At 41.6% G+C, this 21,740-nt stretch overlaps 2 protein-coding genes and 2 long non-coding RNA genes across 4 annotated transcripts; all 4 read right to left on the minus strand.

The window, feature by feature from the left end:
- Window positions 1-658: 658 nt before the first annotated feature.
- Window positions 659-2,410, minus strand: LOC146391403 (uncharacterized). Its single transcript, XM_084924344.1, has one exon. The coding sequence runs from the start codon at window positions 2,368-2,370 to the stop codon at window positions 943-945; it is 1,428 nt and encodes a 475-aa protein (XP_084780470.1). The 5' UTR covers window positions 2,371-2,410; the 3' UTR covers window positions 659-942.
- Window positions 2,411-4,222: 1,812 nt separating this feature from the next.
- On the minus strand, window positions 4,223-5,918 carry LOC146391404 (uncharacterized). The gene is made up of 2 exons (XR_014799929.1): window positions 5,004-5,918; window positions 4,223-4,597 (listed from the first exon to the last, which is right to left on the minus strand). It is a non-coding gene; the product is annotated as an uncharacterized LOC146391404 (long non-coding RNA).
- Window positions 5,919-10,724: 4,806 nt separating this feature from the next.
- Window positions 10,725-11,821, minus strand: LOC146391405 (uncharacterized). Its single transcript, XR_014799155.1, has 2 exons — window positions 11,506-11,821; window positions 10,725-11,099 (listed from the first exon to the last, which is right to left on the minus strand). It is a non-coding gene; the product is annotated as an uncharacterized LOC146391405 (long non-coding RNA).
- A 2,109-nt stretch (window positions 11,822-13,930) lies between these two features.
- LOC146391406 (uncharacterized) lies at window positions 13,931-21,146 on the minus strand. The gene is made up of 2 exons (XM_084922817.1): window positions 19,632-21,146; window positions 13,931-15,745 (listed from the first exon to the last, which is right to left on the minus strand). The coding sequence occupies exons 1-2, from the start codon at window positions 21,062-21,064 to the stop codon at window positions 14,215-14,217; spliced, it is 2,964 nt and encodes a 987-aa protein (XP_084778943.1). The 5' UTR covers window positions 21,065-21,146; the 3' UTR covers window positions 13,931-14,214.
- Window positions 21,147-21,740: the final 594 nt, after the last annotated feature.

Consider the following 21,740-nt stretch of genomic DNA (forward strand, 5'->3'; position numbering starts at 1 on the left):
CAGGGAGAGTTTCCTTTATATCAAATGGTTGGGGTGGCAGAATATCCGAAAAACACTTGATTGATCAAAGTGGGATTTTTGGACTGCCTCAGCCCAGGTGATGTAAACGGCAGCGAGACAGAGCGAGTGATCGAGTGAGAGAGAGAGAGAGCGAACGAGTTTTGAGATGTTCGAGATTTGTGACGTTTAGCGTACATTTGGTGTGTTAGTTAGTGTGTTGTGTAGTCGTTTTGTTTTGTGTATCAGTGAGGTTCAAGGTTCAAGGTGCAAGGTTCTTTATTTGGGGTGGGGGGGGGGGGGGGTATATAGGAAGAACATTATATATATAATATATACATTAGGTGAATGTACAGTAGTAGCATGTATGCAGCGAGCAGGCCAGACCTCAACCTGACTGAAATGCTGTGTATAAAGGAATGCTTGCAAATGTCAATGAATTGAAGGTATTGCTGCTAATCTGGAATTCTTGGCTGAACAACCGTGAGGATCACCAGCCCGAGGAAAACACAAAATACACATGACTCCGTAACAAAGACAATTCATTCTTGAATGAAGACGTTGATCAGACACATTTAAAATGCAGCCAATTGTGTTTATTATTAAATTGTTGAGGAAATAGAAGGGTGGGAGGGTGGGTGTAAAGTAGAGGGTAAAAGAAAGGGATAGAAAGGAGGAAAGAGATAGAGGAGAGAAAACCCCAACAATCCCCTCTGAGCAAGCACTAGGCGACAGTGGATAGGAAAAACTCCCTTTAAAGGAAGAAACCTATGACAGAACCAGGCTCTAGAGGGGGCAGTCAACTGTCGGGACTGGTTGGGGGGTGAGGGTGAAAAGAGAGGGAGAGGGAGATGGGACAGGTGTTAGGAGTTCAAGGGAGCTAGGGGAGGGAGAGGTGTCAAGGTGTCAGGAGAGAGGGAGAGGGCAGGAGAGGGGAGGTCAAAATTACGATGGAACAGAGGTGGAGGAAGACGAGGTGACATCAGCAGTGGAAAAAGTAGAAAGAGTAGAAAAAGCAGGAGTGTCCTTCCTCCAGAAGAAGCGGAAGCGTTTCTTCTTCTTTTCCAGGAGCTTTTCCACGAGAACCTTTTTCTCTAGGATCAGCGTTCTCAGCTGATCGATTGTTTCGCTATTCTCCTTCTCAAGTCTCCTGCATGTTTTCTCCACTTCTTCTAATTCGGCTTGTTTGTCTTCAAGCCTTCCTTTCAACTCTTTAGATGTTTCCTCCTGCATTACCTTTGCCTCCTGCATCTCTGTATAACACTCTTGTAATTTGTTGTGAGTGTCTTCTAACTGCTGACTTTTCCTCTCGGTTTCTTGAAGTTTGCACTGCAGGTCTTCATTTGTTTTCTCGAGCTGCTGCTTTAGCAGCTGCACCTCAGTGTTTTTGCACTTCAAGGTGTTGGAAAGTTCCTCGAGTTTGGTGTTTTTTGTCAGCATGTCATTGAGCTGACTCTGCATCGCTGAGCACTGTTTTTGCAGTTTCTCCTTCTCTCCTTCCATCTCAGTTGCTTTGTAGTTCATTTTCTTGTACAGTCCTTGCAGCTTTTGGTTTTCTCTCTCAAAGCCCAGGAGTAAACGTTTGTCTTCTTTCTGCTTTATGTCCTGTTGTTCTTTCTCTTGAAGCAGCTCTTGATATTTCTGCTTGTGCACTGCAGTTTTATCAAGTTTTACTTCCAGGACTCTGCATTTTTCCTCCATGCTTTGGAGTTTGCACCGCATGTCTCTCTGGTTTATTTCCAGTTGTTCTTTTTCTTGAAGAATCTGGTCATTTCTTTGCAGTGCTTTATCAAGCTTTGTTTTCAGCTCGCTTTCAAGCTTGCTTTCTTTCTGTTTGATCGGTTGTTGCTTTTTCTCTTGAAGCAATGCTTTGTATTTTATCCCCAAGTTTTGGAGTTCTATTTCCTGCCGTTTCTTCTCTTGGAGGATTTCGGTATTTTTTAGCAGAGCTTCATCAAGCTTTAATTGCAGCTCCCGATCCTTTTTGTCCTTGTCTTTCTCATCTTTCTTCTGCTGGAGGATTTCTTTGAGTTTTTCTATTGCTTTATCAAGCTTTGCTTTGAGCTCAAAGTTCCTTCCACGCATGTCTAGGAGTTCCATTTCTTTCTCCTTCTGAATATCTTCCTTTTCAAGAAGCTGGCTGAGCAATTTATCTACTTCAGCAGTCTTTCTCTCATTTTCTTCTCTGAGGAAGATAATCTCCTTTTGTTGCTTAAAAGAACTCTCTGCCTGGGCCGGGTGTTGCTTGTTCATGAGATTTTCCTCATGCATTTTTTCCAAGCACATCTTCTGAACTCGAATGTTGTCTTCTTGAGCCAGAAGAGAAGAGCTGGGCTGTACTTTTTCTTGTCTTGTGTGTTTTTTCAGAGACATGCTGGAAAGTGTAAAAAGTCGCTCTGAAAAGGATCCTATTGTTTTGAAAGGTTTCTCTCTCGAATGTTTCAATGCTGCGAACGTAAATGCTGCGAACAACGAACTAAAAGTTGTTGCGTCTCACCCCTACTTATAGGTTTTAGGATCAAAGGACCAAAGTGGTGGTAAGATTCTAAATGGGTGTGATGTCACGATTCTGGGAGCCAAACTGGTTGTCACATGACATCCCCCCCAGCTCCCACATGACTTATGATGTGTTGCTAACATTTTGGTTGTTGTGATGATTCAAATTTGCTCACTAAACTTCATCAAAATGAACATGTGTTGACATAAGCATATATTTGGATCTCATATCTTCTCGTTAAATGTAGCTAATGTCCAATAAACTGAACTCTGGGACTTACCTAACACTAATATTTCACATATTACTTTAACTCACTAATTTAATTAAAGGGTTTTGTATTAAATTATAACGGGATAAAAAACCACAATGCACATGTGCAAATAACAGTAGCCAGCTGCTGCCACAAGAGGGTGATGAATTAAAGGTTCACAGAGAGATCTCTTTACTTTGGGACATTTAAACAATGTGTATTATTACATTTGATTAAACAAGCACTGCTTTTCCTCCAGGCTTCTAAAACTCTTTCAAAGTTTCTCTTTTCAGTCATTTTCAGTCCAGTCCTTGTACCAAAAAGTTATCTCATGAAACTGGATGAATGGAGGACAAAAGAAGATGTTTCAGACCTAAACCCCCACTATCTACACCAGCTGAATAGCATCTGAAAACCACATCTTTAACAGACAGACAAAGTCCAGCAAAGTCTCCACACAGGACCTGAGAGATGCATCTGAACCTTCAGTTCACTCCAAGATCACACATGTGCAGGAGAACTGAGTGCTGCTGTCAGATTTAAAAGTGCTTTAAACATGATGATACTGTCTTTGTTAAACAGCAGAATAGGTTTATAAAGTATCATTAACTAAAAGTGGTGAAATAAATATCTCTAAATCTACTAAATGTAGACTTTTAAATTTTGGACAGTTTAGTATTACAGCTGCTGATTAAACAATAGAGACAGATGTGTAGTAAAACTTTTATTTAGTGTTTCAAGTCAAAAACAAACAGAGCAGAGATACAGAGAAAGTCTTTTGATGAAAAAAGAAGATACTGAACGTTGAGTGTCCCCTAATCATGTGTGTGCAGCTGTGTGAATGAGGGTGTGTCGAGTGTTCAGACTGAGTAGAAATGCACTCTGCTTCTCCATTTACATCCTTTAGATCCAATCTTGACTCTTTTGCCCACTAAAATAATAAACCAGTACTTTTTTCTGTATGTAATATAATCTAAAGCAGGGGTCTCAAATTCAAATGAGCCACGGGCCACTTCTGGCACCATCATCTCATTGAAGGGCCACTTTAGTGTCCAAGTAGTACAAAAAAACAAACACAAAAACACCCATTAATATTTCCTAAAATGTAGTGTTTTGTTTGTTCCATTTAATTCAAAATATTGTGTAACAAGACAAAATTGCAAACATGAACGCAATTTTTTTTCCCACTCTTAACTATCTGAATTCTGTATGCAACGCAATCTGTACTTACGCCAAACCTTTAATGCGTGGAAATCAGGACTGTTGACCTTGGGCAGTTCACTAGGTGTCGGTGTCATCAATTTCACCCCGATGTCTAAGCCCAGAATCACAGTTTCTCTAGAAATAGGTTACAAGAATTCAAATGTGTCCCAAATATCTGTATCCCATCAGAGGCTAGTTTCGTAAAGGAGATTGGTAGTAGCTGCTCCACCACAGGAACAATAAGGCTTCCAGCACACAATGGACACCACACTTACTTAACATAAACACATTTATTAGGCACAATTTTAAATAATAAACCCTTGTTTTGTAGTGTCTTTCCACTCAGTGTCCCAAGAAAAATAAAATAAATAAATAAACTCAAATATGTATCCCTTCAAGGTCCTTTGGCCAAAAGAAAATCACCTGAGCTCAGGGAAAAAATAAAGTGCATCGTTGGGCCCTTTGAATTGTTCCTACCGCTCTGTTGGAACGGTGTAGCATCCAATAATAACATCCAGCAAGCAGAAGCATCCACCCGCAGCAACGACCATCTACTAGCCAGGACGGTTCAGCAGAGTCATCAGATGAGGACTTCCACAAGGCAGTTCATCCAGTAGGATCCAGGGCACCAAAAGGGCAAACAAACAAGCCTACACACAAGTGTGCAGAAGAATTAACTAAAATGTTCATAAGTCTCAATACCACTGACTCAGTGTCCATGTCACTAACGGCTTATTTAACAGTCTTACCATTATAATAATACAGGTTTGTCAAAATAAAAATATAACAGAACATAAATGCTGTTAACAATGCTTATTAATGCTGTTCTCTTAGGCATAACATAATAACACTGTAACTGACCTCGTGTCGGCCGCCATTTTAGGACATTAGCCAGGCTCACTTAACGGCTAGCTTGCTAACAGTCAGCCAATAACACACATTATACAATATTTAGCCTCTTTCTTAACAAACATGACAGTGGTAGATTTGATACTTCGCTGCAGCATAATAAGGCACAAAACATTTCATGCGAACATGCGCTGCAAGCTAACTCACCAGAGGGGTTCATGTAATGGCGAATGGCTGTCGGATTCAGCTCAGCTTCACGTTCGTAACCGCTACAAGACTCCTTTTTCTAACAACATATTAAATCATTAGCTTCACATATAAAGGTTTTTAAAACTATTTACAGCAACTCAAATGTCTACTGTACCCGAATTTCCAGCTCGCAGAGGGCACGAGAGCAGCATGCGCCTCATCGGACGAACAGAAGGAAAAAACTCTGTAGCTGGACTAGAGAGTGGCTATGCGCACGGCACAGTGGTGCGTTCAGTGACTACAAATAATCAGAAATCCCATACTCAAACAATGATCTGGGTTACACTCTCCCCCTCTAAAGTGCATGAGTCTCTGCATGCACACTTGACTTAACAGGTGTGTGAAGGAAAGTGCTCTGAGAGAATACAATTGCGAAACTCTGACACAAAGGAACTGAGAGCTAAAATTAAAGGCTCACCTAACTCGTCATAAGTTAGTTTACGAGGTTGGCGTCTCTCTCTCCCAGAACGCCGCAACTCTACTGTCTCTGGCTCTGAACTCTGCTCAGCAGTGTCACTGCTTTCTTGATTCATTTCAACAGGTTCTGTCTGTTCAGGAATGTCAATAACAACCCAACCTGGACCTTCACCAGATGGAATGGGAGATGTGGTCACCTCATTGCTTTCTGAGTGTAACAAAGGTCCAGGTTCAGAAACATGACTGGGTGTTTCTTGTGCGTGTGACTCGTCTTGTGGCTCTGCACGGGGCAAGCTAGAATACACATCCCCAGTGGACAGCTGAGGTGTGATAACCTGCCTTTCAGTCTGGATAAAAGGACCTCTGGTTATTATTTCTGGAACCACAAAAGCTGGATACACTTCCTCATCACTGTATACCTCATCTTCCTGACCATCAGGGTTATCAGAAGATTTTACTTCCCTTTCGGCTTTGTTTCTTGGTTTCTTCCCTTTAGAGGGCCCATGAGATCTGCTCCCTGCTATTTCTTCCACAGGTAAGAACCCACACGGTAGAAGGAGATCCCTGTGTAAGGTGCGTTTTGGTCCATTCCCCAACTCGGGTTCCACAACATAGACAGGGCCATCATTGATTCGTTTAACCACAACATGTACTTTCTGTTCCCACCTGTCTGATATTTTGTGTTTACCTCTGATACTCATATTCCTAACCAAAACCCTGTCACCTGCACAGAGCTCGGCCACTCTAATCCTCTTGTCAAACCTAGCTTTATTCCTGTCTCCGATCTTCTGGGAGTTTTTTGCAGCTAGGGTGTAGCTCTCCTCCAGACGTTGACGAAGGTTGTTCACATACTCTGAATGAGACTTATGGTTGGCATTTTCAGGTTGGATACCTAAGACCAGATCAATGGGTAGTCGGGGTTGTCTGCCAAACATCAGTTCATATGGAGAGAAACCAGTCGTGTCGTTTCTCGTGCAGTTATACGCATGAACTAAGGGTTTAACAAAGTCCCTCCAGTGAGATTTGTCTTCCTCTTCCAACGTACCCAACATATCAAGAAGCGTCCGGTTAAACCTTTCCACCGGGTTTCCGCGAGGATGATAAGGTGTAGTGCGGATTTTGTCTGCTCCTATCAACGCACATAGCTCTTTGATTGTGTGAGATTCAAAGTCTCTACCCTGATCACTGAGTAGACGACTGGGAAACCCATAATGAACTATGAAGTTCTCCCATAGAGCTTTTGCAATGGTCCTGGACTTCTGATCTTTAGTTGGCACTGCCACAGCAAACTTTGTAAAATGGTCAGTGATAACTAATATGTTCCGGGTGTCTCTGTTGTCTGGCTCAACTGACAAATAGTCCATACAAACGAGTTCAAGCGGGTAAGTTGCTATAATATTTTCAAGAGGCGCTGCCTTCTGAGGCACTGCTTTCCTCCTGACACAGCGTGGACACTGTCTGCACTTCTCCTCTACAGACTTTGTCATCATTGGCCAATAGAATCTGGAACGGGCAAGATGCAGTGCTCGTTCAAAACCAAGATGACCAATTTCATCATGCACTCCACGCAACGCTTTCCCTCTGAACTGTTCAGGTAGGACTAACTGCCATACAATGTTGTCTCTATTTGTCCATTTCCTGTACAATACTCCATCTCTCAGTTCGAGCCTTCTCCACTCCTTGAGAAGAAGCCTAACATCAGGAGCTTCAAGGTTTGTTTCTCTGAAACTGGGCTTTTGAGCTCTTTCAACGAAGGTAATGACACGTGAGACAACCGGGTCATCCCTCTGAACTTTATACCAGTCAGAGCTTGTCATAGATGGTAATGTGTCTTCTCCAAATACATCCGCAACTGTTGAGGGATCAACAGCAAGAGACTCTACAGCCAAAGGTTGTTCTAGATTTGAACAGTGCTCGATCTTTGACACCACAAGATGGCGCTGACATAAGGCAGATACCACCTCGTGACTCATCTCGTTGTTCACCTCTAGAAGACGGTTTTTCATGTCATCAACTCTCTCCCTTTCTTTGATGAAATCCTCATCTTCAAAAGGAGGAGCTTGTGGTCGTCGGGACAGCCCGTCTGCATCGCGATTGGCATGACCGGCCCTGTACTTAACGGTGAACTGATAAGTAGACAGCGCAGCTAACCAGCGATGACCAGCAGCATCTAACTTCGCAGATGTCAGTACATACGTGAGAGGATTGTTATCCGTCACAATGGTGAAGTTAGCGCCATAAAGGTAGCTGTTAAACTTCTCACAACTGCCCACTTCAAAGCTAGAAATTCAAGCTTGTGAGTGGGATAGTTTCTCTCACTTTTGGAAAGTCCCCTGCTTGCATAAGCCACAGCTCTCAGCTTCCCGTCCTGCTCTTGGTAGAGTGCTGCACCCAAGCCTTCACGACTGGCATCAGTGTGCAGGACATATGGTAGCTGTGGATTGGCAAAAGCAAGGACAGGTGCCGATGTCAGTCTCTCAATCAAAGTCTTAAATGCATTTTCGCATTCAGGTGTCCACTCCTCTCCAAAAGGTAAGTTAATGTTTGACGGTTGTCTGAAACGTTCTTCAAGATACACTTTACCCCTCTTTTTGGGTGAGTAGTAACCGGCCGTTAGACTATTTAAAGGCTTTGCGATCTTTGAGTATCCGTCAATGAATCTCCGGTAATAACCGGCAAAGCCTAGGAAACATTTCAGCTCTCTCTTGTTTGTAGGATGAGGCCATGTTTTCAAAGCTGAGATCTTATCAGGATCTGTGTGAACTCCTTGGGCATCCACCACATGGCCAAGGTACTTCACCGAGGGCCTAAAGAAATGACATTTTTCTGGGGACAGCTTCAACCCAAAGTCCCTCAACCGGTTCAGCACCCTCATGAGCCTCACCTCATGTTCCTCCAGGGTGTCTGAAAACACAATCAGATCATCCAAAAACACAAGTACCTCACTCAAGTTCAAATCCCCAACACACTTCTCCATCAGTCGTTGAAACGTACTTGGGGCATTTGTAACGCCCTGAGGCAGGCGATTAAACTCGTAAAACCCAAGAGGACAGACAAAAGCAGTTTTAGCTTTATCTTCCTCGGCCATCTCAACCTGATAATAGCCTGATTTGAGGTCCATGACCGAGAACCACTTGGCACCACTAAGGGCCGTGAAGGTCTCCTCAATGTTTGGGAGGGCATAAGCATCCCTAATGGTCCGTGCGTTCAACTTGCGGTAATCAACGCACAACCTGATCGAACCGTCCTTTTTACGCACAACTACTATTGGAGATGCGTAGGGGCTCTCTGACTCCCTAATAACCCCTGCATTAAGCAGTTCTTTGAGGTGTTGCTTGACAGCTTCTCTGTCACTTGGGTGGATGGGCCTCGACCGTTCCTTAAACGGCGTGTCATCGTTCAGCCGAATGTGGTGTTTTACCACAGTGGTATGACCATAAGACAGGTCATCAACCGCAAACACTTCTGAAATAGACTTGAGCTTGGTGGTAATGCGCCCTTTCCATTCTTCAGAGAGGGGTGACTCATCAAGATTAAACTTTAGCTTCTCTCCATCAAACTTGTCATGAGAAGAAGCATTTGAAACAGGCACCAGGGGTGAAATGTGCTGGGCTACACATACCTGGGCAACTGTACTTCCTGGTTGCAACACAATACTGTGCCCACTCAAGTTCTGCAAGACGACTGGAACCTTACTCTTAGCTTTGTAAGGGATGTCTATCAAAGCAGTTTCAAGAAATAAACCACCAGGTAACTTGTCGTGTTCATTTGGTTCAAGGACAAAACTTACGTTAGGAGTGTTCTTTCTCAGCCTAACATCGCCCATTAAACAGCACTTGTGGTTGGCAGGGATGGTGACTGGTACTTTCCCGTGCAACCTCACTGGGCGTATGTGGCAATCATCCATTTGTTTAGCCAAGTGCTGGAGAACCAGTGTTACATCTCTGGAACACAGTCTGTGAAGGAAATCTGGACCGTCACGTTCAGATAACTTATCATGGAGTCTTAACAGTGCATTGGTACCAATCAAAACTGGTATTCTGCTGTTAAAATGGCACTCAGGCACAACAAGAGCCAAAACAACCAACTCTTCCTCTTTGCCTGTAATGTTTTGAGGAAAAGTGACGTGGGTCTCAACATAACCAAGGTAGGGAACGTGCTGTCCACCCGCACCCTCAATCTCAAGCAATGCTTGAATGGGCTGAATGGGGAGATGTGCCAGTTTATCCTTGTGAAATGATTCGGAGATTGTAGTGACTTGTGAACCACTATCCATGATAGAGTTGCATTGCACACCCTCAACCAAAACAGAAGCTGAACAACGAGGACCTATCAGACCGGGTGGCAAGCGGGATTGGGAACTGAAATCTTGAACCATTGTCTGGGTCTTCATTTTGCTCTGAACATCAATTCTTTGGTCACTTGAGGCGGGACTAATGCTGGTCTCAGCTCCTGGACGTCCCACAGCAGGAGCCGCTACAAGTTTAAAGCAAAAGGCTCAGTAACCTGTTGGGCTTGGAACCTTCCTTGCTTTTCCTTTAACTCAGCATTCTTCTGACGGACTAGTGCCTGGTTGGGTTCATTTGGACACCGAGCGGCAATGTGGTTATCTTCACCACATCTAAAGCAGAACCATGCTTTTGGCATAGAGGGAACCTTAACTGGTCTCCTGGCACTGCTATTTCTTGCCGTAAGGAAGTCTTTGCCACTATCATTCTCTTTAGGACATTTTTGGTTCTGAGTGAGCTCTCTGAGTTGCTTAGACAACTCATCTATTTTACTTTCAAGTTTAACAGTTTCTTCTTGTCTCTGTTTTAACGCTGTACTAAGCTCACTGTCAAAAGGAGAATTCTTGGACCTCTGACTCAGTTTCTCTACCTGCTTTGAAAGCTCATCCACTCTCCTCTCAAGCTTAGATGCTTCACTCTGTTTTGCAGTCTGTGTCGGAAAGTCAAGGTGCTACTTTTCACCAATCTCCTGGCTGGCTCGCCACTTGCAACGCAATCTGTACTTACGCCAAACCTTTAATGCGTGGAAATCAGGACTGTTGACCTTGGGCAGTTCACTAGGTGTCGGTGTCATCAATTTCACCCCGATGTCTAAGCCCAGAATCACAGTTTCTCTAGAAATAGGTTACAAGAATTCAAATGTGTCCCAAATATCTGTATCCCATCAGAGGCTAGTTTCGTAAAGGAGATTGGTAGTAGCTGCTCCACCACAGGAACAATAAGGCTTCCAGCACACAATGGACACCACACTTACTTAACATAAACACATTTATTAGGCACAATTTTAAATAATAAACCCTTGTTTTGTAGTGTCTTTCCACTCAGTGTCCCAAGAAAAATAAAATAAATAAATAAACTCAAATATGTATCCCTTCAAGGTCCTTTGGCCAAAAGAAAATCACCTGAGCTCAGGGAAAAAATAAAGTGCATCGTTGGGCCCTTTGAATTGTTCCTACCGCTCTGTTGGAACGGTGTAGCATCCAATAATAACATCCAGCAAGCAGAAGCATCCACCCGCAGCAACGACCATCTACTAGCCAGGACGGTTCAGCAGAGTCATCAGATGAGGACTTCCACAAGGCAGTTCATCCAGTAGGATCCAGGGCACCAAAAGGGCAAACAAACAAGCCTACACACAAGTGTGCAGAAGAATTAACTAAAATGTTCATAAGTCTCAATACCACTGACTCAGTGTCCATGTCACTAACGGCTTATTTAACAGTCTTACCATTATAATAATACAGGTTTGTCAAAATAAAAATATAACAGAACATAAATGCTGTTAACAATGCTTATTAATGCTGTTCTCTTAGGCATAACATAATAACACTGTAACTGACCTCGTGTCGGCCGCCATTTTAGGACATTAGCCAGGCTCACTTAACGGCTAGCTTGCTAACAGTCAGCCAATAACACACATTATACAATATTTAGCCTCTTTCTTAACAAACATGACAGTGGTAGATTTGATACTTCGCTGCAGCATAATAAGGCACAAAACATTTCATGCGAACATGCGCTGCAAGCTAACTCACCAGAGGGGTTCATGTAATGGCGAATGGCTGTCGGATTCAGCTCAGCTTCACGTTCGTAACCGCTACAAGACTCCTTTTTCTAACAACATATTAAATCATTAGCTTCACATATAAAGGTTTTTAAAACTATTTACAGCAACTCAAATGTCTACTGTACCCGAATTTCCAGCTCGCAGAGGGCACGAGAGCAGCATGCGCCTCATCGGACGAACAGAAGGAAAAAACTCTGTAGCTGGACTAGAGAGTGGCTATGCGCACGGCACAGTGGTGCGTTCAGTGACTACAAATAATCAGAAATCCCATACTCAAACAATGATCTGGGTTACATGTACATTAAGTGAATTAAATAAGAATAGACAATCTGACTATTTTACAGAATAGAAAATATAAACATATTTAAAATTAAAGGAATTTGAAATGTACATTGTGCCGGTGGGTTTAGAGTGTCTGGAAGAGAGTCCTGTCTCAAGTCACTTATGGATGATGTTGCCAGGATGGGACGGGTCCTTCATTATCTGCGCTGCTCTAGTCCGGCATCTCCTGGTGTAGGTGTCCTGAAGCGGGGGAGAGCAATCCTGCAGCAGCGTGAGGATGCAGTGTGAACACTGTCTCCAGGTGGAAAACAGAAGGAGCGATACACCTCCTGCTGTCAGGCCTGCAGGGTTTCTCCCTGTGATGTTCTTCTCTGTCTTGTGGTAGACAGTTTTTTTTCTTTTCTTTTTATGGCAGAAAAAATTTGTGGGGCGTCTTATTGTGACACATGATTGTTCTCTCACTTTAATTAAGCAGTATTTTTAAATGGCTTTACAAAAAAACCAACGCCGGTGCATTGGCTGCATTTTTAGATGAATAGTTGCATATAATTTTATTATTTACAAAATGTTTACATAATTTTTTTTTTTTTTTACAAATTTACAATTTATATTTGCATTTCAAGTTATGAAAAATAATTTACTAAACATGTCTGTGGTTTTTACAGTAAAAAGAAAACATAAATATTACTAGGATTTAGTTAGACTTAAGTTTGCCCAATGTTGTGTAGCTTTCTGGATTTTATACTTATTGGGTACATATTTATTTATTATACAGTATATAAAATAAAAATTAAATTTTTTTAATGTAACTGAAATATTTAATTGTGGGCTATAGAAAATAATTAAGTTATAGACCATATTTATATGAAACATGTGTATACTTACTGCATATTAACCCTTTTAACCATATGTAACACCTGCATATGTGTTTTTAAAAAGACTACCAGATTCTGCCTCCCCATTTGATTTCCACGCCACCCTAGGAAAATTTCTCTAGATCCGCCCCTGGACCTGTCCTGGACCAGCAAAAACCAAATCAGTGACAAAAAGAGCTCAGCAGCGACTGCATTTCAAGAGGCGACTGAAGAAGGTGCACATCCCCAAACCCATCTTTAACACCTTCTACAGAGGTACCATACAGAGCATCCTAACCCGCTATTTACACCTCACGCCGCACTGGGAAAGCCACAAGCATCATAGCTGACCCGCATCACCTTTTCCACCAACTGCTTACCACCCCTCAATCCAGAAGACGACTCTGCGTCATCAGGAGCAGGTCGGCAAGATTGTGCAATGGGATTTTCCCCCAAACCAGTCCGGCTCCTGAACACCATGCTGCGCTCCTCCACACTGAACTCTCTTCTCCACACACTTCTTGGACTACATAACACTCTCCTTTCACAACCAATTCTTGCACTACCCTGTATTGTACTGATCGACTCTGTCTATTGTATTTATTCTGTGTACTATTGTATTTATTTATTCTCATTGATTTAAATTCTTACTCTCTCTGTATTCAAGTACAATACTGTTGTACTTACTCTTAGATGATCTTATTTCTGAATAGTTGTAAGTATGTATGTATATTTGAATTTTCCCATTTTATTTTTACAGTTTGCACCTTTGATCCAGGACGATGATATTTCGTCGCACTGTATACTTGAGTGCATGTTGTTGGGTTGACAATAAAACTCTGCTTACCTTGAATTAAACTTGTGCATTAGCCAATGAGGCAACGAGCCTCTACAGGCGTCAGACAGCATGTTAAATGTTAACGTTCATGACAGTTTAATTAGAAAAAGACCAAACAAGTATGGCTTGTTTGGAAGGGCCAGACCTCAACCTGACTGAAATGCTGTGTATAAAGGAATGCTTGCAAATGTCAATGAATTGAAGGTATTGCTGCTAATCTGGAATTCTTGGCTGAACAACCGTGAGGATCACCAGCCCGAGGAAAACACAAAATACACATGACTCCGTAACAAAGACAATTCATTCTTGAATGAAGACATTGATCAGACACATTTAAAATGCAGCCAATTGTGTTTATTATTAAATTGTTGAGGAAATAGAAGGGTGGGAGGGTGGGTGTAAAGTAGAGGGTAAAAGAAAGGGATAGAAAGGAGGAAAGAGATAGAGGAGAGAAAACCCCAACAATCCCCTCTGAGCAAGCACTAGGCGACAGTGGATAGGAAAAACTCCCTTTAAAGGAAGAAACCTATGACAGAACCAGGCTCTAGAGGGGGCAGTCAACTGTCGGGACTGGTTGGGGGGTGAGGGTGAAAAGAGAGGGAGAGGGAGATGGGACAGGTGTTAGGAGTTCAAGGGAGCTAGGGGAGGGAGAGGTGTCAAGGTGTCAGGAGAGAGGGAGAGGGCAGGAGAGGGGAGGTCAAAATTACGATGGAACAGAGGTGGAGGAAGACGAGGTGACATCAGCAGTGGAAAAAGTAGAAAGAGAAGAAAAAGCAGGAGTGTCCTTCCTCCAGAAGAAGCGGAAGCGTTTCTTCTTCTTTTCCAGGAGCTTTTCCACGAGAACCTTTTTCTCTAGGATCAGCGTTCTCAGCTGATCGATTGTTTCGCTATTCTCCTTCTCAAGTCTCCTGCATGTTTTCTCCACTTCTTCTAATTCGGCTTGTTTGTCTTCAAGCCTTTCTTTCAACTCTTTAGATGTTTCCTCCTGCATTACCTTTGCCTCCTGCATCTCTGTATAACACTCTTGTAATTTGTTGTGAGTGTCTTCTAACTGCTGACTTTTCCTCTCGGTTTCTTGAAGTTTGCACTGCAGGTCTTCATTTGTTTTCTCGAGCTGCTGCTTTAGCAGCTGCACCTCAGTGTTTTTGCACTTCAAGGTGTTGGAAAGTTCCTCGAGTTCAGTGTTTTTTGTCAGCATGTCATTGAGCTGACTCTGCATTGCTGAGCACTGTTTTTGCAGTTTCTCCTTCTCTCCTTCCATCTCAGTTGCTTTGTAGTTCGTTTTCTTGTAAAGTTCTTGCAGCTTTTGGTTTTCTCTCTCAAAGTCCAGGAGTAAACGTTTGTCTTCTTTCTGCTTTATGTCCTGTTGTTCTTTCTCTTGAAGCAGCTCTTGATATTTCTGCTTGTGCACTGCAGTTTTATCAAGTTTTACTTCCAGGACTCTGCATTTTTTCTCCATGCTTTGGAGTTGGCACCGCATGTCTCTCTGGTTTATTTCCAGTTGTTCTTTTTCTTGAAGAATCTGGTCATTTCTTTGCAGTGCTTTATCAAGCTTTGTTTTCAGCTCGCTTTCAAGCTTGCTTTCTTTCTGTTTGATCGGTTGTTGCTTTTTCTCTTGAAGCAATGCTTTGTATTTTATCCCCAAGTTTTGGAGTTCTATTTCCTGCCGTTTCTTCTCTTGGAGGATTTCGGTATTTTTTAGCAGAGCTTCATCGAGCTTTAATTGCAGCTCCCGATCCTTTTTGTCCTTGTCTTTCTCATTTTTCTTCTGCTGGAGGATTTCTTTGAGTTTTTCTATTGCTTTATCAAGCTTTGCTTTGAGCTCAAAGTTCCTTCCACGCATGTCTAGGAGTTCCATTTCTTTCTCCTTCTGAATATCTTCCTTTTCAAGAAGCTGGCTGAGCAATTTATCTACTTCAGCAGTCTTTCTCTCATTTTCGTCTCTGAGGAAGATAATCTCCTTTTGTTGCTTAAAAAAACTCTCTGCCTGGGCCGGGTGTTGCTTGTTCATGAGATTTTCCTCATGCATTTCTTCCAAGCACATCTTCTGAACTCGAATGTTGTCTTCTTGAGCCAGAAGAGAAGAGCTGGGCTGTACTTTTTCTTGTCTTGTGTGTTTTTTCAGAGACATGCTGGAAAGTGTAAAAAGTCGCTCTGAAAAGGATCCTATTGTTTTGAAAGGTTTCTCTCTCGAACGTTTCAATGCTGCGAACGTAAATGCTGCGAACAACGAACTAAAAGTTGTTGCGTCTCACCCCTACTTATAGGTTTTAGGATCAAAGGATCAAAGGACCAAAGTGGTGGTAAGATTCTAAATGGGTGTGATGTCACGATTCTGGAAGCCAAACTGGTTGTCACATGACATCCCCCCCCCCATAACTTAAGATGTGTTGCTAACATTTTGGTTGTTGTGATGATTCAAATTTGCTCACTAAACTTCATCAAAATGAACATGTGTTGACATAAGCATATATTTGGATCTCATATCTTCTCGTTAAATGTAGCTAATGTCCAATAAACTGAACTCTGGGACTTACCTAACACTAATATTTCACATATTACTTTAACTCACTAATTTAATTAAAGGGTTTTGTATTAAATTATAACGGGATAAAAAACCACAATGCACATGTGCAAATAACAGTAGCCAGCTGCTGCCACAAGAGGGTGATGAATTAAAGGTTCACAGAGAGATCTCTTTACTTTGGGACATTTAAACAATGTGTATTATTACATTTGATTAAACAAGCACTGCTTTTCCTCCAGGCTTCTAAAACTCTTTCAAAGTTTCTCTTTTCAGTCATTTTCAGTCCAGTCCTTGTACCAAAAAGTTATCTCATGAAACTGGATGAATGGAGGACAAAAGAAGATGTTTCAGACCTAAACCCCCACTATCTACACCAGCTGAATAGCATCTGAAAACCACATCTTTAACAGACAGACAAAGTCCAGCAAAGTCTCCACACAGGACCTGAGAGATGCATCTGAACCTTCAGTTCACTCCAAGATCACACATGTGCAGGAGAACTGAGTGCTGCTGTCAGATTTAAAAGTGCTTTAAACATGATGATACTGTCTTTGTTAAACAGCAGAATAGGTTTATAAAGTATCATTAACTAAAAGTGGTGAAATAAATATCTCTAAATCTACTAAATGTAGACTTTTAAATTTTGGACAGTTTAGTATTACAGCTGCTGATTAAACAATAGAGACAGATGTGTAGTAAAACTTTTATTTAGTGTTTCAAGTCAAAAACAAACAGAGCAGTGATACAGAGAAAGTCTTTTGATGAAAAAAGAAGATACTGAACGTTGAGTTTCCCCTAATCATGTGTGTGCAGCTGTGTGAATGAGGCTGTGTCGAGTGTTCAGACTGAGTAGAAATGCACTGTGCTTCTCCATTTACATCCTTTAGATCCAATCTTGACTCTTTTGCCCACTAAAATAATAAACCAGTACTTTTTTCTGTATGTAATATAATCTAAAGCAGGGGTCTCAAACTCAAATGAGCCACGGGCCACTTCTGGCACCATCATCTCATTGAAGGGCCACTTTAGTGTCCAAGTAGTACAAAAAAACAAACACAAAAACACCCATTAATACTTCCTAAAATGTAGTGTTTTGTTTGTTCCATTTAATTCAAAATATTGTGTAACAAGACAAAATTGCAAACATGAACGCAATTTTTTTTCCCACTCTTAACTATCTGAATTCTGTACATTAAGTGAATTAAATAAGAATAGACAATCTGACTATTTTACAGAATAGAAAATATAAACATATTTAAAATTAAAGGAATTTGAAATGTACATTGTGCCGGTGGGTTTAGAGTGTCTGGAAGAGAGTCCTGTCTCAAGTCACTTATGGATGATGTTGCCAGGATGGGACGGGTCCTTCAGTATCTGCGCTGCTCTAGTCCGGCATCTCCTGGTGTAGGTGTCCTGAAGCGGGGGAGAGCAATCCTGCAGCAGCGTGAGGATGCAGTGTGAACACTGTCTCCAGGTGGAAAACAGAAGGAGCGATACACCTCCTGCTGTCAGGCCTGCAGGGTTTCTCCCTGTGATGTTCTTCTCTGTCTTGTGGTAGACAGTTTTTTTTCTTTTCTTTTTTTTTTTCTTTTACTGGCAGAAAAAATTTGTGGGGCGTCTTATTGTGACCAATGATTGTTCTCTCACTTTAATTAAGCAGTATTTTTAAATGGCTTTACAAAAAAAACCAACGCCGGTGCATTGGCTGCATTTTTAGATGAATAGTTGCATATAATTTTATTATTTACAAAATGTTTACATAATTTTTTTTTTTTTTTTACAAATTTACAATTTATATTTGCATTTCAAGTTATGAAAAATAATTTACTAAACATGTCTGTGGTTTTTACAGTAAAAAGAAAACATAAATATTACTAGGATTTAGTTAGACTTAAGTTTGCCCAATGTTGTGTAGCTTTCTGGATTTTATACTTATTGGGTACATATTTATTTATTATACAGTACATAAAATAAAAATTAAATTTTTTTAATGTAACTGAAATATTTAATTGTGGGCTATAGAAAATAATTAAGTTATAGACCATATTTATATGAAACATGTGTATACTTACTGCATATTAACCCTTTTAACCATATGTAACACCTGCATATGTGTTTTTAAAAAGACTACCAGATTCTGCCTCCCCATTTGATTTCCACGCCACCCTAGGAAAATTTCTCTAGATCTGCCCCTGGACCTGTCCTGGACCAGCAAAAACCAAATCAGTGACAAAAAGAGCTCAGCAGCGACTGCATTTCAAGAGGCAACTGAAGAAGGTGCACATCCCCAAACCCATCTTTAACACCTTCTACAGAGGTACCATACAGAGCATCCTAACCCGCTATTTACACCTCACGCCGCACTGGGAAAGCCACAAGCATCATAGCTGACCCGCATCACCTTTTCCACCAACTGCTTACCACCCCTCAATCCAGAAGACGACTCTGCGTCATCAGGAGCAGGTCGGCAAGATTGTGCAATGGGATTTTCCCCCAAACCAGTCCGGCTCCTGAACACCATGCTGCGCTCCTCCACACTGAACTCTCTTCTCCACACACTTCTTGGACTACATAACACTCTCCTTTCACAACCAATTCTTGCACTACCCTGTATTGTACTGATCGACTCTGTCTATTGTATTTATTCTGTGTACTATTGTATTTATTTATTCTCATTGATTTCAATTCTTACTCTCTCTGTATTCAAGTACAATACTGTTGTACTTACTCTTAGATGATCTTATTTCTGAATAGTTGTAAGTATGTATGTATATTTGAATTTTCCCATTTTATTTTTACAGTTTGCACCTTTGATCCAGGACGATGATATTTCGTCGCACTGTATACTTGAGTGCATGTTGTTGGGTTGACAATAAAACTCTGCTTACCTTGAATTAAACTTGTGCATTAGCCAATGAGGCAACGAGCCTCTACAGGCCTCAGACAGCATGTTAAATGTTAACGTTCATGACAGTTTAATTAGAAAAAGACCAAACAAGTATGGCTTGTTTGGAAGGGCCAGACCTCAACCTGACTGAAATGCTGTGTATAAAGGAATGCTTGCAAATGTCAATGAATTGAAGGTATTGCTGCTAATCTGGAATTCTTGGCTGAACAACCGTGAGGATCACCAGCCCGAGGAAAACACAAAATACACATGACTCCGTAACAAAGACAATTCATTCTTGAATGAAGACATTGATCAGACACATTTAAAATGCAGCCAATTGTGTTTATTATTAAATTGTTGAGGAAATAGAAGGGTGGGAGGGTGGGTGTAAAGTAGAGGGTAAAAGAAAGGGATAGAAAGGAGGAAAGAGATAGAGGAGAGAAAACCCCAACAATCCCCTCTGAGCAAGCACTAGGCGACAGTGGATAGGAAAAACTCCCTTTAAAGGAAGAAACCTATGACAGAACCAGGCTCTAGAGGGGGCAGTCAACTGTCGGGACTGGTTGGGGGGTGAGGGTGAAAAGAGAGGGAGAGGGGGGAGGGAGATGGGACAGGTGTTAGGAGTTCAAGGGAGCTAGGGGAGGGAGAGGTGTCAAGGTGTCAGGAGAGAGGGAGAGGGCAGGAGAGGGGAGGTCAAAATTACGATGGAACAGAGGTGGAGGAAGACGAGGTGACATCAGCAGTGGAAAAAGTAGAAAGAGTAGAAAAAGCAGGAGTGTCCTTCCTCCAGAAGAAGCGGAAGCGTTTCTTCTTCTTTTCCAGGAGCTTTTCCACGAGAACCTTTTTCTCTAGGATCAGCGTTCTCAGCTGATCGATTGTTTCGCTATTCTCCTTCTCAAGTCTCCTGCATGTTTTCTCCACTTCTTCTAATTCGGCTTGTTTGTCTTCAAGCCTTCCTTTCAACTCTTTAGATGTTTCCTCCTGCATTACCTTTGCCTCCTGCATCTCTGTATAACACTCTTGTAATTTGTTGTGAGTGTCTTCTAACTGCTGACTTTTCCTCTCGGTTTCTTGAAGTTTGCACTGCAGGTCTTCATTTGTTTTCTCGAGCTGCTGCTTTAGCAGCTGCACCTCAGTGTTTTTGCACTTCAAGGTGTTGGAAAGTTCCTCGAGTTCGGTGTTTTTTGTCAGCATGTCATTGAGCTGACTCTGCATTGCTGAGCACTGTTTTTGCAGTTTCTCCTTCTCTCCTTCCATCTCAGTTGCTTTGTAGTTCATTTTCTTGTAAAGTTCTTGCAGCTTTTGGTTTTCTCTCTCAAAGTCCAGGAGTAAACGTTTGTCTTCTTTCTGCTTTATGTCCTGTTGTTCTTTCTCTTGAAGCAGCTCTTGATATTTCTGCTTGTGCACTGCAGTTTTATCAAGTTTTACTTCCAGGACTCTGCATTTTTTCTCCATGCTTTGGAGTTGGCACCGCATGTCTCTCTGGTTTATTTCCAGTTGTTCTTTTTCTTGAAGAATCTGGTCATTTCTTTGCAGTGCTTTATCAAGCTTTGTTTTCAGCTCGCTTTCAAGCTTGCTTTCTTTCTGTTTGATCGGTTGTTGCTTTTTCTCTTGAAGCAATGCTTTGTATTTTATCCCCAAGTTTTGGAGTTCTATTTCCTGCCGTTTCTTCTCTTGGAGGATTTCGGTATTTTTTAGCAGAGCTTCATCGAGCTTTAATTGCAGCTCCCGATCCTTTTTGTCCTTGTCTTTCTCATTTTTCTTCTGCTGGAGGATTTCTTTGAGTTTTTCTATTGCTTTATCAAGCTTTGCTTTGAGCTCAAAGTTCCTTCCACGCATGTCTAGGAGTTCCATTTCTTTCTCCTTCTGAATATCTTCCTTTTCAAGAAGCTGGCTGAGCAATTTATCTACTTCAGCAGTCTTTCTCTCATTTTCTTCTCTGAGGAAGATAATCTCCTTTTGTTGCTGAAAAAAACTCTCTGCCTGGGCCGGGTGTTGCTTGTTGTGCTTGTTCATGAGATTTTCCTCATGCATTTCTTCCAAGCACATCTTCTGAACTCGAATGTTGTCTTCTTGAGCCAGAAGAGAAGAGCTGGGCTGTACTTTTTCTTGTCTTGTGTGTTTTTTCAGAGACATGCTGGAAAGTGTAAAAAGTCGCTCTGAAAAGGATCCTATTGTTTTGAAAGGTTTCTCTCTCGAACGTTTCAATGCTGCGAACGTAAATGCTGCGAACAACGAACTAAAAGTTGTTGCGTCTCACCCCTACTTATAGGTTTTAGGATCAAAGGATCAAAGGACCAAAGTGGTGGTAAGATTCTAAATGGGTGTGATGTCACGATTCTGGAAGCCAAACTGGTTGTCACATGACATCCCCCCCCAGCTCCCACATGACTTATGATGTGTTGCTAACATTTTGGTTGTTGTGATGATTCAAATTTGCTCACTAAACTTCATCAAAATGAACATGTGTTGACATAAGCATATATTTGGATCTCATATCTTCTCGTTAAATGTAGCTAATGTCCAATAAACTGAACTCTGGGACTTACCTAACACTAATATTTCACATATTACTTTAACTCACTAATTTAATTAAAGGGTTTTGTATTAAATTATAACGGGATAAAAAACCACAATGCACATGTGCAAATAACAGTAGCCAGCTGCTGCCACAAGAGGGTGATGAATTAAAGGTTCACAGAGAGATCTCTTTACTTTGGGACATTTAAACAATGTGTATTATTACATTTGATTAAACAAGCACTGCTTTTCCTCCAGGCTTCTAAAACTCTTTCAAAGTTTCTCTTTTCAG

This window comes from Perissodus microlepis, chromosome 3 (assembly GCF_051167445.1).
Source record: "Perissodus microlepis isolate ML-2025 ecotype Zambia chromosome 3, ASM5116744v1, whole genome shotgun sequence".
In the NCBI taxonomy this organism is placed as follows: Eukaryota; Metazoa; Chordata; class Actinopteri; order Cichliformes; family Cichlidae; genus Perissodus; species Perissodus microlepis.